Source organism: Anomaloglossus baeobatrachus, chromosome 9 (genome assembly GCF_048569485.1).
Source record: "Anomaloglossus baeobatrachus isolate aAnoBae1 chromosome 9, aAnoBae1.hap1, whole genome shotgun sequence".
NCBI classification, from domain to species: domain Eukaryota; kingdom Metazoa; phylum Chordata; class Amphibia; order Anura; family Aromobatidae; genus Anomaloglossus; species Anomaloglossus baeobatrachus.
This window is the reverse complement of record NC_134361.1, coordinates 174,183,419-174,200,106: the sequence shown is the minus strand read 5'-3', so window position 1 is coordinate 174,200,106 and position 16,688 is coordinate 174,183,419. Positions and strand designations below refer to the sequence as shown.

At 53.3% G+C, this 16,688-nt stretch overlaps 2 protein-coding genes across 2 annotated transcripts in view; one reads left to right on the top strand and one right to left on the bottom strand.

The window, feature by feature from the left end:
- LOC142251354 (thymosin beta-15A homolog) overlaps positions 1-16,688 on the top strand; it is a 184,362-nt gene that overhangs the window by 37,848 nt on the left and 129,826 nt on the right. The window lies entirely within an intron of this gene.
- Positions 1-16,688, bottom strand: part of TAF7L (TATA-box binding protein associated factor 7 like) — a 76,174-nt gene that overhangs the window by 493 nt on the left and 58,993 nt on the right. Inside the window, exons 8-9 of the mRNA XM_075324059.1 lie at positions 2,390-2,502; positions 2,233-2,292 (exon numbers count right to left, since the gene is read on the bottom strand). Coding sequence (XP_075180174.1) covers positions 2,233-2,292; positions 2,390-2,502 — 173 coding nt within the window. The remainder of the gene's footprint in view (positions 1-2,232; positions 2,293-2,389; positions 2,503-16,688) is intronic.

The window sequence follows — 16,688 nt, the reverse complement described above, 5'->3', positions numbered from 1 at the left end:
CCCATACACTTCCATGCTAAACCAAGGATCTGCCATTGAGGAAGAGTAGGAAGACCGCCATATGCCCGAAACCATCAAGACCCTCCTGCAGACTGATGACGAAACCAATAACGCTAGTGTAACTCTTGTACTGATTATTTTTCCATTGATAAATAACTTTTTGCCTCCTAACCTCACATTGCCTTCCAGAATGCACACATGGCACTGACCACTCCAAGACGGCTTATTTCTATTGTAACCCTTAGGTTTGTGTTTAATGCCTAAAATAATGATGGGAAGAATTATTGGAGACATACTTTTTCTATTTCTCACCTGTGTAATATTTTATGGCACTGTATAATCAATAAAGAGTTGAAGTCACAACTCTATGATGACAAACATTTCTGATTTCTACTTTCTAAAATATATGAAACTGCACAAATATTGCACTGATCAATCTACCATCCTATGAGTGTTCAGATCCATGAAGAGTGAGTGTCGGCTCATTTAGCTCCCACACAGGCCATTCATAAAGTGGGGATGGAAATCAATTACTAGGGTAAATTGTGGTCTGTGTAAAAGTAATAGGCCCAGAACACAGAGACGGGTCCTCGGCCCAGGCCCAGGAGGCCCGTGGACGGGACGGGTCCTCGGCCCAGGCGGCCCGTGAATGGGATGGGTCCGAGGCCCAGGAGGCCCGTGGACGGGACGGGTCCTCGGCCCAGGAGGCCCGTGGACGGGACGGGTCCTTGGCCCAGGAGGCCCGTGGACAGGACGGGTCCTTGGCCCAGGAGGCCCGTGGACAGGACGGGTCCTCGGCCCAGGGGGCCCATGGACGGGTCCTCGAACGCATCAATAGCAGGGAGAAGACTGGACATGGCACGTCATTAGTCATAATAGGGATTAAATCGAATTAGACTAATGCATGCAGTGATTTTTTTTGGTCAGTTGAGTATAATAAAGTATATAAGGGCTCACTGGTGGTGGCCGCAGTTCCTATGGGAAAAAAACCTGGTGACAGGTTCCCTTTAAATTCCCAGAAAAGCATTGCATGGCCTATAAATCTCCTTATGCAGTCTTGGCATTCTCCTCAAGGAGAAACAATCCACCTTATGCCACCTCTCTTGAGCACAGGGCTAGCATAATGACTGAAAATATGGCCATCTGACTAATCCCTTAATTTTTATTGTGCTGCCAGTGCCACATTTATTATGGGGGAACAGTAATCAAGGTTGTCAATCCAAAAGTACTCAAATAAGCACAGCTGTGTCTAAGCAAAAAAACCCCCCAATGATGAAGCAACCAGCCCAAACAACATTGATCCACCGTAAGTAACACGCCTATTTTGGCTTTAAAGACTGCAGAGACGATAACTTTCTTTTCCCCCCATCAAAGTAGCTATACAATGACTTGTTTTATACTGGATGACTTATTATTCAATGGCACTTGTGAAGGTGGAATATGGGGGGGGGGGGGGGGGTGTATAATTTTTTATAGGTTTATATTTTAGGAGCCTTGGTCCATTCATTCTCCGTACTTATCTTGTCTGCAAGTTAATTAACTTAGCTCAGTTACCATTTGCTTTCTTTTTGTTAAACCCCCATTTCTTGACTGTCCATTGTTTACTCCTCAGCTCTCCAAATACTGGGACTCACCCCCTACAGTGTTTCAGTCCCTAGGTCTGGGGGGAGGGGGTGCCTTGAATTCAACCAAACTCTCTGAATAATCTCCAGGTAAAAAGTCTGTATGATAACTTCAAGAGACAAGGAAGAAAGCTGATCCGTTGGGGGAGAAGCTGCAGCTACAGGCAGCACCTCAGAGAGCTGTTGAGAAACCCCGATTTCCCTAGAAAAGGACTGCTGGGAGATTGTGACTCATCCCCGGGACATTTATGCCATTACTGGACTATTTTACCCTCTGTGTGGTGGATTATTTGATGGACATTCTGGATTGCATGGAATATTCTTTGGATTGTTCAGTCATCTCTCGCTCTGTTGATTGTGTGATATCGGAGGAGAACCCCGTGACAGCACTATTTTCAGTTGCATATAACTCATTGATTACTACATATTAATCATAACATTCAGCCATTCACCATAATGTAACATGTTAGCTATATGTTATGGGGCTGTGCACTTGCAGCGATGCCAAGCATGCAGGTATAAAATAATAAATGCTTCAGAACAGAACACAACAAGCAGCCGTCGGCAAAGTACAAAGATCAGAAGGCCGACACGTCGGAGGACATCTCACCTGTTGCTTCTCGCGGTCTTCCTGCTGCCTGAATTCATCGAGCACCGCTTGTAGACGAGTCTGGGGGGTTTACAGATCAAAAAAAAGAGAATAGTGAGAATACAAACATTACATTGATCCAGGATATCCAATAGATGCAGCCCTGCTGTTTCCTTACCTTTAGAGCAACATTCTCCACCTTCATAATCAGCTCTTCCTGACGTTTCCTTCTCTCTTGAGTCTCCCGCAGTTTCTTCTGTAAATTTTCAACCTGTTTCTGCAATTCTAATACTGAAAAGAAATAAAATACTTATTCAGAAACACATGAGATCTGCTACAAGTGATTGGAAGTATTTATAATGTATTTTTAATTTTACTGTAATGCGCAGGTGTGGGAAAAGGTCATTGAACGTCCGCGCATGCGCACTACAATACTTTGATCTGCCCTCAGAAGGACAGAGACGTGCACATGTGCAAAAGCACAATGGATGACTTAGGACGCATCATCCACGCGAAGCAGGGAAGGAGGACAGCAATTGCAAGAAGATAGGAGGCACCGGACTGAGACCAGCGACACCCATCGGATCAGACAGTTTGCAGGGGAGTATAATAAAAGCGTTTTTCTCTTTCGTTTCATTGGGGTACACAGGACCGTGAGTGTATGCTGCTGTGACTAGGAGGCTGACACCAAGTAGACAAAAAAAGTTAGCTCCTCCCTAGCAGTGTACACCCTGAGTCGGAGGCGGACTTAAATCAGTTTTTTGCTTAGCGTCGTAGGAGGCTGATGTGGGCCATCTCGGCTCCCCTCAGCCATATTTTTCTTGCGTATTTTTCATTTTTTCTCGGCAACGCTCATCGCTCTCATTCTCCTGCTTCTCTGTTTCTGCAGGTGTCGCCTATATTCACCCTTATTCCCTCCAGCCCTGTGGGTACCACTCCCCAGGGTCGCAGAGGTTTGAGATGTCGGGCCCTCTCCCCAGTCCATTCCCGTGGTACCACTCCCAGGAGTGCATGTGGGGCAGATCCTACATGGGCACCCCTGATCCACCCTGCAGTATTACCCCCAAAGGGTGCACCGGGACAAGCTACAGAGGTTGGACCCCCGCAGCGTTTCACCTTTCGGATGGGGCCCGCACCGCTGCCTACAGTCACAGAGGAGCTCCCTCCCCCCACCCGGCATCCACCTCTCTGCCTCTCCTTGCGTCCCTGGAGCCCGCAGCCTTACCTTCAGGTGTGCGCTGCACAAAGGCAAGTGCAGAGCCTTCCGCCTGCACACCGGACCATCCCTGGAGCAGCGCCGCGGATGTCAGGTAGGACCGTCTCTCCCCTACCTTCTCCCCCTCAGGCGCCTGAAAATTTAGGCCCCGGTCTCGGCCTAGTCTCCCTGCGACCCAGCCACGCCCCATGCTGCAGCGCTATTGGCTCGCCGGCTGTTCCGCCCCCGACTCCACCCACCGCTCAGCCTCCAGGCATCACAGTGTGGGCGGTGGATGCCCTGTTTCCCGCCCTCACACGGCCCCTCCCCCAGCCAACTCCAGTGTCCCATCGCCATCTTGTTCTGCCTCCCGGTCTGCCTGTGTAGCACAGCTTAACTATTAGCAGAGTTGCTTCTAGGTACTTTTGAAATGGCCTCATTTTCTCATATGATGAGGTCTTGAGAACTATAAGCTTTGCTACACAGGTAGATTAGCTTTAATCTGTCACTTTATGTGGATGTAAGGCAGAGTGTAAATGTGTCTTGTAGAGGTCTGGGAGTCCTTGGAGGCTCCCCTTATATGCTCTAATGATGGCTTCCTGGTTCTGATCCAGTTTCCCAGGAGTTTAAATAGTCAGAACCGGGCATGAATTGTAATGCCAGAATCGCCCTCTGGAGAAAGCTACTGCTCTGGCAAACAGATTTGATATGTGTACCACCACACAACCCCCTTTAGATCATTTATCCATGGGGTCTCAACCCTTTTTCTACGTATGAGGCAGCAGCGCGCTGTTCTTTCTTTATCGTTCCTTATGGGAGACCCAAACCATGGGTGCATAGCTTCTGCCTCCGGAGGACACACAAAGTACTACACTCAAACGTGTAGCTCCTCCCTCCGGGCTATATACACCCCCTGGATGACAATCTAACCAGTTCAATGCTTTGTGTTTCAGGAGGTACACACACTTGCATTCTCTGATATTTTTTCATTTTTATTTTAATTTTAAAGATATGGAAGAAAAGCGGGTCCAGTCTGGACTCCCGGCATGTCCCTTCACACCCCACTCTGTCGGGGTGCTGTTAAGGTTGACTTATAAGGCTGGAGCCTTCACATGCCGCGCTCCTTCACATCCTCTTAGAGGCTCTGGGTTGAAGTGGGAGCCGTCACGGTCCTCTCTGCTTGCAGAAGACCGGTCTCCATCCGCAGCCCTGTCTGGTCCCTGCTGGAAGGAGCATTTACCCCCCTCTCCAGGGACATGGCCCTGCGTCTCAAAGCTAAGTATTGAGACGTTTTTCAGGGGTCCCGGGTATTTTTTACTAGGGGGACAGTATGTGTTGTATCGTTACTGTAATTTCCGGCCGGTTCTGGGGGTTTCCCCTGAGAACCGCGCCGAAGGTGCCTGCTCGTCGGCCGCACTTTAAAATCTAGGCCCCGGCTTCAGTTTGGGCCTAGTTTCGGTTTCGGCTCCTCTGCATGTCATGCATACAGTATGCATAGCGTGGCGCCGCCCACCGCTCGGCCAGCAGGGGAGGACACTCCTCTCTGGGGAGATGTTTCCTCCCCTGTATCTCTCCCTGGCCCTCCGTTTTCCCGCTCTTGGGCTAATACACGCCCCCCCTCCTCCTCCCAGCGCCATTTTCTCAGCGTTCTACACTGACGGCGCTGGATGCTGCAGCTGCTGCTGTTTAGGAAGGCTGACGCTTCACTGGGGCTTGGAGCTGTGGAATCCGGAGGGCACACAGAGAGCGGGCTGGTAAGCCACAACCTCTGGTTGTGGGCTTTTTATTATACACTCTCAGGGCATTCTACAGGAGTGTATTCTTGCTGCAGAGCTGCCACCTCAGCAGCATGTCTGTCACCCGAAGCAAGGCTGCAAACATGTACGCTATATGCACTGCTTGTAAGCTCATTCTGCCAGAGCCAAGCACATACCCACATTGTGATGCCTGTGCTAATATGGTTGTGTCTCAGCCTGGAGCCTCCTCAGGGGTCCCTCTGGCTGCTCCGGCTCCGGTGGCTGAACCCCCGGCTTGGGTAGCGTCCTTCTCACAAGCTATTTCCCAGTCTTTTGCCGACTCCATGGGGCAGTTGTCCCGGACACTGCTGTCCATGCATCAGCCCCCTTCTCAGGGTGCCTCTGCTGCTCCGAGCTCTGCAGAGCTCTCAGAGCATGTCCTAGGACCCCGTCCCCCTAAACGGAGACGCAGGGACCCTTCTACTTCCTCGTCCCACGGCTCTGATTCACGAGCCGAGGTGCAGGGCGAGGAGGACTCGTTAACTGTGGGCTCAGACGCTACCTCTATGTACCCCATTGACTTGTCTGAGGGTGATGCGGATGTCAGTGACTTGATTGCATCCATTAACTCCGTTCTGAACCTCAACCCACAAGAGTCAGAGGAACAAGCCTCTCTGGTAGAGGTACACCAGTTTACCTCTCCTAAGAAACCTAGGAGTATGTTTTTAACCACTCCAGCTTTCACACCACTGTTACCAAGCCCAGGGCCTGTCCTGACAAACGTTTTCCGAAGCGTAGTTCAGATGACCGTTTTCCTTTTCCACCAGAGGTGGTTGAGGAATGGGCACAGTCACCAATGGTAGACCCTCCGGTGTCCAGAATCTCAGCCCGCACAGTCGTAGCTGTGGCTGATGGCACTTCTCTTAAGGATCCCACTGACCGCCAGGTTGACCTTCTGGCCAAGTCTGTATATGAGGCGGCAGGAGCCTCGTTCTCCCCGTCTTTTGCGGCAGTGTGGGCTCTTAAGGCAGTCTCTGCCTCTCTGGCGGAGATGCATTCCCTCACCAGGGACTCTATTCCTGAGACGGATGCCTTAACTTCTCAAGCTTCGGCTTTTGCATCCTACGCCATGTCTGCCATCCTGGAGGCTTCTCACCGCACGGCGGTGGCCTCCGCTAACTCCCTAGCGATCCGCAGGATCTTGTGGCTTCGAGAGTGGAAAGCAGACGCTTCCTATAAGAAGTTCCTTGCGAGTCTCCCTTTTGCTGGGTCCCGGCTGTTTGGGGAACAGCTGGATGACATAATTAAGGAAGCTACTGGCGGGAAGAGTACTTCCTTGCCACAAACTAAAGCCAAGAAACCTGTCCAGGGCAGGAACCAATCGAGGTTTCGTTCCTTTCGTTCCTCTAACTGGTCATCCTCTAAGCCCTTGACCTCGTCCACTACCGCAGCCAAAAATCGTAAACCCAACTGGCGCGCAAAGCCGCGTTCTCAAAAGACCGGAGGAGCCGCTGCCACTAAGGCAGCCTCCTCTTGACTATCTGGCTGCGCCAGCAACGTCCTTGGTCGGTGGCAGGCTCTCCCACTTTGGCGACGTGTGGTTTCAACACGTCTCCGATCAGTGGGTGCGGGATATCATCTCCCACGGCTACAGGATAGAATTTTCTTCCAGCCCGCCAAACAGATTTTTTCTGTCCACCCCCCCCTGCTCCAAAGCCGCCGCCTTCTCTCAGGCCGTGGCATCCCTGCAGGCCAACGGTGTAATTGTTCCGGTTCCCGCCCGGGAACGGTTCAGCGGTTTCTACTCAAACCTCTTTCTAGTCCCCAAGAAGGACGGTTCCTTCCGGCCCATCCTGGATCTCAAGCTTCTCAACAAGCATGTTCAGGTGCGGCACTTTCGCATGGAATCTCTGAGATCGGTCATTGCCTCAATGACCCAAGGAGATTTTCTGGCATCCATCGACATCAGAGATGCCTATCTGCATGTGCCTATTGCGGTTTCACACCAGCGTTGGCTACGCTTTGCAATCGGAAAGGAACATTTCCAATTCGTGGCTCTCCCCTTCGGCTTAGCCACGGCTCCTCGAGTATTCACCAAGGTCATGGCAGCAGTGGTTGCGGTCCTGCACCTCCAGGGGTTGGCAGTGATTCCTTACCTGGACGACCTTCTAGTCAAGGCCTCATCCAGTGCAGACTGCCAGCGGAGTGTCTCTCTCACTCTCGCCACGCTAGTTCAGTTCGGGTGGCTTGTCAACCTGCCCAAGTCCACTCTGACCCCGACCCAGGTGCTTTTGTACCTAGGGATGCAATTCGAGACTCTGCCGGCACTTGTCAAGTTGCCCTTAGTCAAACAGCAGTCCCTTCGGCTGGCGGTGCGCTCTCTGCTGAGGCACCGCCGTCATTCCATCAGACACCTCATGCAGGTGCTGGGTCAGATGGTGGCGTCAATGGAAGCGGTTCCCTTTGCCCAGTTCCATCTGCGTCCCCTGCAGCTGGACATTCTCCGCTGTTGGGACAAGCGGATCTCTTCCTTGCACAGGCTGGTGGCTCTGTCATCACAAACCAGGAGCTCCCTTCAGTGGTGGCTTCGGCCCCTCTCTCTGTCACAGGGACGCTCCTTCCTGACTCCGTCCTGGGTGATTCTCACCACGGATGCCAGCCTTTCCGGTTGGGGAGCAGTATTTCTCCATCACCGAGCACAGGGCACTTGGACTCCGTCCGAATCAGCCCTCTCGATCAATGTGCTGGAGATCAGAGCTGTGTTTCTAGCTCTCCTAGCCTTTCACCACCTGTTGGCGGGCAGGCACATTCGAGTTCAGTCGGACAACGCGACAGCGGTTGCCTACATCAATCACCAGGGCGGGACTCACAGCCGTCTGGCGATTTTGGAGGTTCAACGAATCCTCCAGTGGACGGAGGACTCCAAGTCCACCATATCTGCAGTCCACATCCCAGGCGTGGAAAACTGGGAGGCCGATTACCTCAGCCGTCAAACCGTGGACAGCGGCGAGTGGGCCCTGCATCCGGCAGTGTTCAGATCAATCTGCCGCAAGTGGGGCACTCCGGAAGTGGATCTCATGGCATCCTGGCACAACAACAAGGTTCCGGTTTACATGGCTCGCTCCCACGATCCTCAAGCCTTCGCAGCAGACGCACTGGTTCAAGATTGGTCTCAGTTCCGTCTGGCCTATGTGTTTCCCCCTCTGGCGCTCTTGCCCAGGGTTCTGCGCAAGATCAGAATGGAGGGCCGTCGAGTCATACTCATTGCTCCGGACTGGCCCAGGCGAGCTTGGTACCCAGACCTGCTCCGTCTGTCCGTAGAGGTGCCGTGGCATCTCCCGGACCGTCCAGACCTTCTCTCTCAAGGTCCGTTCTTCCGCCAGAATTCTGCGGCTCTCAGATTGACGGCGTGGCTCTTGAGTCCTGGATCCTGACTGCTTCAGGCATTCCCTCTGAGGTCATTTCCACCATGACTCAGGCTCGGAAGTCTTCTTCGGCCAAGATTTACCACAGGACTTGGAGGATTTTCCTGTCCTGGTGTCGCTCTTCCGACCATGCCCCTTGGCCGTTCTCCTTGCCGACCATCCTGTCTTTTCTACAGTCTGGTCTACAGCTAGGACTGTCCCTCAATTCCCTCAAGGGACAGGTGTCGGCTCTGTCGGTTTTGTTCCAGCGGCGTATCGCCCGACTGGCTCAGGTGCGCACCTTCATGCAGGGCGCATCTCACATCATTTCTCCTTACCGGCGGCCCTTGGATCCCTGGGACCTTAATCTGGTCCTCACGGCCTTAAAGAAACCCCCCTTTGAGCCGCTCAGGGAGGTTCCCTTGTTTAGACTTTCACAGAAAGTTGTTTTTCTAGTAGCCATAACTTCTCTCAGGAGAGTTTCTGATTTGGCTGCGCTCTCTTCGGAATCCCCCTTTTTGATGTTTCACCAAGACAAGGTGGTTCTTCGTCCGTCTCCGGACTTTCTCCCTAAGGTGGTGTCTCCCTTCCACCTTAACCAGGACATTTCATTGCCTTCTCTTTGTCCGGCCCCTGTGCATCGCTTTGAGAAGGCGTTGCATACTTTGGATTTGGTGCGAGCGCTCCGAATCTATGTGTCACGCACCGCCGTTTTTAGGCGGTGCACCTCACTTTTTGTGCTAACCACTGGTCAGCGCAAGGGTCTCGCTGCTTCTAAACCGACCCTAGCTCGTTGGATCAGGTCGGCTATCACCGATGCCTACCAGTGTTCTCAGGTGCCTCCCCCGCCAGGGATTAAGGCGCACTCGACCAGAGCTGTCGGTGCCTCCTGGGCTTTCAGGCACCAGGCTACGGCTCAGCAGGTTTGTCAGGCTGCCACGTGGTCCAGTCTGCACACTTTTTCGAAGCACTACCAAGTGCATGCTCATGCTTCGGCAGATGCGAGCTTGGGCAGACGCATTCTTCAGGCGGCTGTCGCCCATTTGTGAAGTTAGGTTTTGCCTACTTCTCAGTTGGTTTATTTCCCACCCATGGACTGCTTTTGAACGTCCCATGGTTTGGGTCTCCAAGAGGAACGATAAAGAAAAAGAGAATTTTGTTTACTTACCGTAAATTCTTTTTCTTATAGTTCCGACATGGGAGACCCAGCACCCTCCCTGTTGCCTGTTGGCAGTTTTTTGTTCCGTGTGTTTCACCGGCTGTTAGTAGACAGAGTTCCGGCTATTCCGAGTTTTATTCTATCTCTACTTATGGGTGGATGTCCTCCTTCAGCTTTTGCACTGAACTGGTTAGATTGTCATCCAGGGGGTGTATATAGCCCGGAGGGAGGAGCTACACGTTTGAGTGTAGTACTTTGTGTGTCCTCCGGAGGCAGAAGCTATACACCCATGGTTTGGGTCTCCCATGTCGGAACTATAAGAAAAAGAATTTACGGTAAGTAAACAAAATTCTCTTTTTTACCTTCTGGCTTCGGTGTGACCTGGATTCTTCTCTCTGGACTGGTGGGCAGCACACAGGACCTGGGTACCCTCTGCTCCTACGGAGATAACCCTCACTAGATAGCTCTCACTGATTAGCGACAGTTTGGTCGTTCTCTTGTCTCCTGCCTAGCAGCCCCAGCGAGAGTACCTTTTAAATAAACCTGGTCCGCCCGATCCAAACAGGTCCCCTTGCCTTGGTGAATTCCCCCTAGGCCAGGATGTCCTGCTATGCACAGGCTGCTATGCAGACCCGCAGCGCCCACAGGACACCGACGCCTCAGGTGCTGCCACGCAGCCTCCGATCCTGCAGGGTCCAGCTTCCCGCCTCCTCCGACTGGTCGGCATCCCTGTTTCAGTCCGTAGACTCCCCAGCTCAGGCTTCTCGGACCATTCCGCAAGCTCTGCATCTCTTCCAGACGCTCGGTCTACCCTCCACAGGCCTAGCGCAGCCTCCTCAAGTGGAAATGAGCCCCGTCCCACAGTCCTCTGCTACGGCTCAGAAGCGGACCCGCCAGGTCTCGTCTTCAGTGTCCTCCCAGGCTTCTCCCGCATCCCCAGGTCCAGACTCCTCTCCTCCCGGGAGTCCTTCGACCTCTCGGGTGATGGCTCAGATGTACCCTCTGCTGGATTCCGAGCAGGCGACTGATGTTCGGCGCATGGTGGATAGCCTGGTAGAAGCGGTGAATCAGACTCTGATGGTACAGGTGGACCCAGTCTCTTCTCAGAGCACCCAAGTCTCCTTTAAGCTTACGAAGCGAGTCCATAATGCATTCAGTGGACATCCAGAGATCGCTGAGTTACGGAGCAACCACAGGCAACTGCCGGACAGGGTGTTTACCAGCGGTAAGTCCATTAATTTACATTATCCCTTCTCTGAGGGACTCCGAAAAGAATGGGCAGACTCCCGGTCGCTCCGCCAGTATCCCGCCTGTATAGTTCTCACAGTCCTCCTCTTAACAGTGCGTCTCTCAACGACTCCACGGACTGTACCATTGACAGGTTGGCCCGTTTCTGCCTTCGAAGCAGCGGGCACATCCTTTGCCTCGGTTTGGGTGGCAAAGGCGCTGATGTCCTGGGTGGACTCCGTGCCGTCTCTGCCGTTCCGGAACTGGTGAGTACCTTCGCAACGCAGCCCTGGCGTCTGCCAATTGAACGGCCCGGGCCTGTATCAACAGTATGGCCATCTGTCGAGCCCTCTGGCTCGGGACCTGGAATGCGGATGCGACCTTTAAAAGGTCGCTGACGTCTCTTCCGTTCTTAGGGGGAACGTCTTTCGGGGATAGGCTAGTCCAGTTGACCTCCGAGACTACGGGAGGAAAGAGTACCTCTCTCCCCTAATTTCGGCCAAACGCATCCAGAACACATCAACTTAGTAAACACGCTCCCCTCGGAGGAACAGGAAGGCTCTGTCTTTGAAGACCAATCCCTCCTGGCGTTCGTGTCCCCACCAGTCCACGAAGTCCGCCTCCAGGTCTCAACGCTGCTCCTCCAAATGACTCGCGGTCTGCATGCAGCAGCGCCAGACTAGTGGTGGGGGGGGGGGCTCCTGTCCCGCTTCCATCATGTCTGGCTCCCCTTCAATACAGATGCCTAGGGCAGAGAGATCTTTGTCTCAGACTACGAAATAGAGTTCGCTTCAATGCCACAGAGACGTTTTTTCCGTTCTCGCCCTCCAGACGCTCGCGCGTTCCTCGTCGCCATAGAGTCTCTCCTACAATCTGGAGTTGTGGTACCAGTCCCTCCCTCAGAATGCTTCCAGGGGTTTTATTCCAACCTCTTGTGGTCCCCAACAAGGACGGCTCGGTCCGTCTCGGCCTCTACCCGAATCTTCTCAACAAGTCAGTGAGACCTCGAGCATTTTGCATAGAGTCCCTCCGCTCTGTGATCGCGTCTACGGTAGTCGGCGATGTTCTGACGTCGCTGGATATTTAAGACGCCTATCTGGTTAGGGAAAGCCTCGCTTCAGGCACATGATCCCTCAACGGGGAAGTCTTCAACCAGATCTGCGGCAGATGAAGGACTCCTAAGGTGGTCCAAGTGGCCTCCCAATGCGACTGTCAGGTGCCAAGGTTCATCGCGGGGTACCGCGACCACCTGGCGCTATGGGTCGACACAGGTAACCACTGCAGGACCCGGTGCTTCTTCCCACTGCTGCCCCTGATCCCGAAGGTTCTCAGGACCCTCAAGGCGGAAGGATTTCCAGTCATCCTATTGGCTTCACAGTGACCCAGACGAGCATGATTCGTGGAACTCATTCATCTCCATGTGGACGCCCCGTGACACCTTCCAGACCGTCCAGATCTTCTGTGGCAGGGCCCTCTCTCCCACCAGAACTCAGAGGTCCTATATTTGACAGCCTGGCGATTGAATCCTGGGTAATAGCTCAGGCAGGCCTTTCGACAGGGGTGATACAGACAATGATTAAGGCCAGGACGCCATCTTCTACGAGGATCCACTACCGCATGGGGAGAGTTTTTTCCTCCGGTGGTCTGAAGAACAGAGCATCTCTTCTCTCCCCTTCTCCCTTCCCTCAAGTCAGGTCTGGATGCGAGTCTAGCACTCGCCACGCCTAAAGGTCAAGTGTCGGCTCTGTCAATTCTGTTTGAGGACTCTCTCCTCTCGCCCGCGAATCAAGACCTTCATCCAGGGAGTTACCCATCTAGCTCCGCCGTACTCGTCGTTCAGTAGAACCGTGGGTTCTTATGCTAGTGCGAGGTTCGCTTCAAGATCCGCCGTTTGCACCTTACGAGATCCTTACTTTCCCACCTGTTTTGGAAAGGTTGCTTCCCGTCGCCATCACTTCTATGCGAAGAACGTCAGAGCTGGCAGCTCTCTTTGTCCTTACCCCTTTTCTGGTCTTCCACCAGGACAAGGTGGTGCTACGGCCGGATCCCAAACTTCTGCCCAAGGTGGTCTCGCCTTTCCATCCAAATGAGATTGTTTTTTCCGTCCTCCGGTCCTGGTCCTTCTCACAACCTGGAAAGGGTCCCGCACACTCTGGATCTGCTGCGAGTCCTCAGAATTTACATCTCCATGACCGCACCTTTCCGTCAGACGGATGTCTGTTCATCCTTCCATCCGGTTCCAAGAGGGGCATGCCGGTATCCAAGGCCACGACTGACAGATGCATCCGTTCCACCATTTCCGAGGCCTATTGGATAAAGGACAGAGCTCCACCACGGGGAGTAAAGGTGCACTCTGCCCGTGCACTGGGAACCTCTTGGGCGATTACGCATCAGGCGTCGGCCAACCAGGTCCGCAGGACCGCCACCTGGTCTAGTCTGCATACCTTTTCTAGGTTCTACCATATTCACACCCAAGCATCGGCAGAGGCCTGTCTTGGGCAAAAAAGTTTTTGCAGGAGGCAGTAGCACACCGATAACAAGGTAGGTGCATTCAGCTCTTGGGCAAGCCCGCCGAGGGAGGGAGTTTTCCTTCCTATCCGCAGTGCTTACCTCTTCCCACCCAGGGACTGCTTTTGGATGTCCCACGGTCCTGTGTCTCCCAATGAAACTAAAGAGAAGGGAATTTTGTTTACTTACCATAAATTCCTTTTCTTCTAGCTCCTATTGGGAGACCCAGACAATTGGGGTGTATAGCTTCTGCCTCCGGAGGCCACACAAAGTATTACACTTTAAAAAGTGTAACCCCTCCCGTCTGCCTATACACCCTCTCGTGGACCACGGGCTCCTCAGTTTTGGTGCAAAAGCAGGAAGGAGGAAACTTATAAATTGGTCTAGGGTAAATTCAATCCGAAGGATGTTCGGAGAACTGAAGACCATAACCCAAAAGAACAACCAGCCCGAAGGGCACAGGGGCGGCTGCTGGGTCTCCCAATAGGAGCTAGAAGAAAAGGAATTTACGGTAAGTAAACAAAATTCCCTTCTTTGTCGCTCCATTGGGAGACCCAGACAATTGGGACGTCCAAAAGCAGTCCCTGGGTGGGTAAAAGAATACCTCAATAAAAAGAGCCGAAAACGGCCCCTTCTTACAGGTGGACAGCCGCCGTCTGAAGGACTCGCCTACCTAGACTGGCGTCTGCCGAAGCATAGGTATGCACTTGATAGTGCGTCGTGAAAGTGTGCAGACTAGACCACGTGGCTGCCTGACACACCTGCTGAACCGTTGCCCGGTGCCGCAATGCCCAGGACGCACCTACAGCTCTGGTAGAATGGCCTTTCAGCCCTGAAGGGAGCGGAAGCCCAGAAGAACGGTAGGCCTCGAGAATCGGTTCCTTGATCCACCGAGCCAAGGTTGACTTGGAGGCCTGAGAGTCCATACGCTGGCCAGCGACAAGGACAAAAAGCGCATCTGAACGGCGCAGGGGCGCCGTGCGAGACACGTAGAACCGGAGTGCTCTCACTAGATCCAAAGAGTGCAAAACCTTTTCCCACTGGTGAATTGGATTAGGGCAACAGGAAGGCAAGGAGATATCCTGATTTAGATGAAAAAGGAGATACCACCTTAGAGAGAAATTCCGGGACAGGACGAAGAACCACCTTATCCTGGGGGAAAACCAGGAAGGGAGCCTTGCATGACAGCGCTGCAAGCTCAGACACTCTCTGAAGTGATGTGACTGCCACCAGGAAGGCCACCTACTGCGAAAGACGGGAAAGAGAGACCTCCCGCAACAGCTCAAAAGGCGGCTTTTGAAGAGCCGTCAGGACTCTGCTAACATCCCAGGGTTCCAACGGACGTTTGTAAGGTGGAACCATGTGGCAGACCCCCTGCAGGAACGTGCGGACCTGCGGAAGCCTGGCTAGACGCTTTTGAAAGAAAAACACGGAGAGCGTGGATACTTGGCCCTAGAGAGAGAGCCGAGGGACAAACCTTTGTCCATTCCAAATTGTAGGAATGAAAGGAATGTGGGTAAGGCAAACGGCCATGGAGGAAGCCGTTATTAGCGCACCAGGATAGAAAGCCTTGCCAAGACCTGTAATAGATCTTGGCGGACGTTGGCTTCCTGGCTTGTCTCATGGTGGCAATGACATCCTGAGATAACCCTGAAGACTCTAGGAGTCAGGGACCAATGGCCACCTAGTCAAGTTGAGGGCCACAGAATTCAGATGGAAAAAACGGGCCTTGTGACAGCAAGTCTGGGCGGTCTGGAAGTGCCCACGGTTGACCCACCGTGCGATGCCACAGATCCGGATACCACGACCGTCTCGGCCAGTCTGGAGCGACGAGAATGGCGCGACGGCAGTCGGACCTGATCCTGCGTAGTACCCTGGGCAGCATCGCCAGAGGGGGAAACACATAAGGCAGACGAAACTGCGACCAATCCTGGACTAAAGCGTCCGCTGCCAGAGGTCTGTGATCCTGAGACCGTGCCATGAAAGCCGGGACCTTGAGAGATCGACGTCCTGCGTTCCCCAGCAGCGATGGATCTCTCGAAGCACTTCTGGGTGCAGAGACCATTCCCCCGCGACCATGCGCGCTGACGACTGAAAAAATCTGCTTCCTAGTTTTCTACGCCCGGGATGTGAACTGCGGAGATGGTGGAGCCTGTGGTTTCCACCCACTGCAGAATCCGTCGGACTTCCTGGAAGGCTTGACGACTGCGAGTGCCGCCTTGGTTCGCAAACGGCACTGCCTCCATAGCTGCAGCCATCTTCCCCAGGAAGTGCATGAGGCGCCTTAAGGGGTGTGACTGACTCCGAAGAAGTGATTGCACCCCTGCCTGCAGAGAAAGCTATTTTGTAGCTGGAGAGACGCCAGAGCGACGGCAAGGCTTTGTTGACACGCCACCTGAGAAGGGGCTCAGAGGTTCTGAAGAAACGAGCCGCAGGACGAGAACTGAACTCTATCCTGTAACCATGAGAAAGAATGTCTCTCACCCATCGGTCTTGAACTTGTGGCCACCAGGCGCCGCCAAAGCGGGAGAGCCTGCCACCGACCGAGGATGCGGCTAGGGGAGGCCGAGAGTCATGAGGAGGCCGTTTTGGAGGCAGTGCCCCCTGCGGCCTTTTGGGGTCGTGACGTGGGCTGCCACGCATATGAGTTCCTGTGGCCTTTCTCCGGCCTGCTGGACGAAGAAGAATGTGGCTTGGCGGAGGGACGAAAGGACCGAAACCTCGATTGGACATTTTTCTTTTCTGAGGTCTCTTAGGTTTGGACTGGGGTAAGGAGGAGGAGTCCTTTCCCTTGGATTCCTTAATAATATCGTCCAATCGTTCGCCAAATAAACGGTCGCCAGAAAAGGGCAAACCAGTTAAGAACCTTCAGCCACATGGCCCTGTGAACTGCCACGGAGTTAGCATATGCTACAGCCGTGCGGCTAGTGGAGTCCAGGACGGCGTTCATGGCGTAGGACGAAAAGGCTGATGCCCGAGAGTCAAAGACGGAACATGCGGAGCAAAATTCCATGTGACAGCATTAAACTCCTTCAGACAAGCCGAGATTGCTTGGAGAGCCCACACGGCTGTAAAGGCCGGGGCGAAAGACGCGCCCGTGGCCTCATAGATGGACTTCACCAAGAGCTCTGTCTGTCAGTGGCATCCTTCAGGGATGAGCCATTTGCAACAGACACAACGGACCTAGCAGCCAATTTGGAGACTGGAGGACCCATCTTGGGAGAATGAGCCCAACCCTTAACGACTTC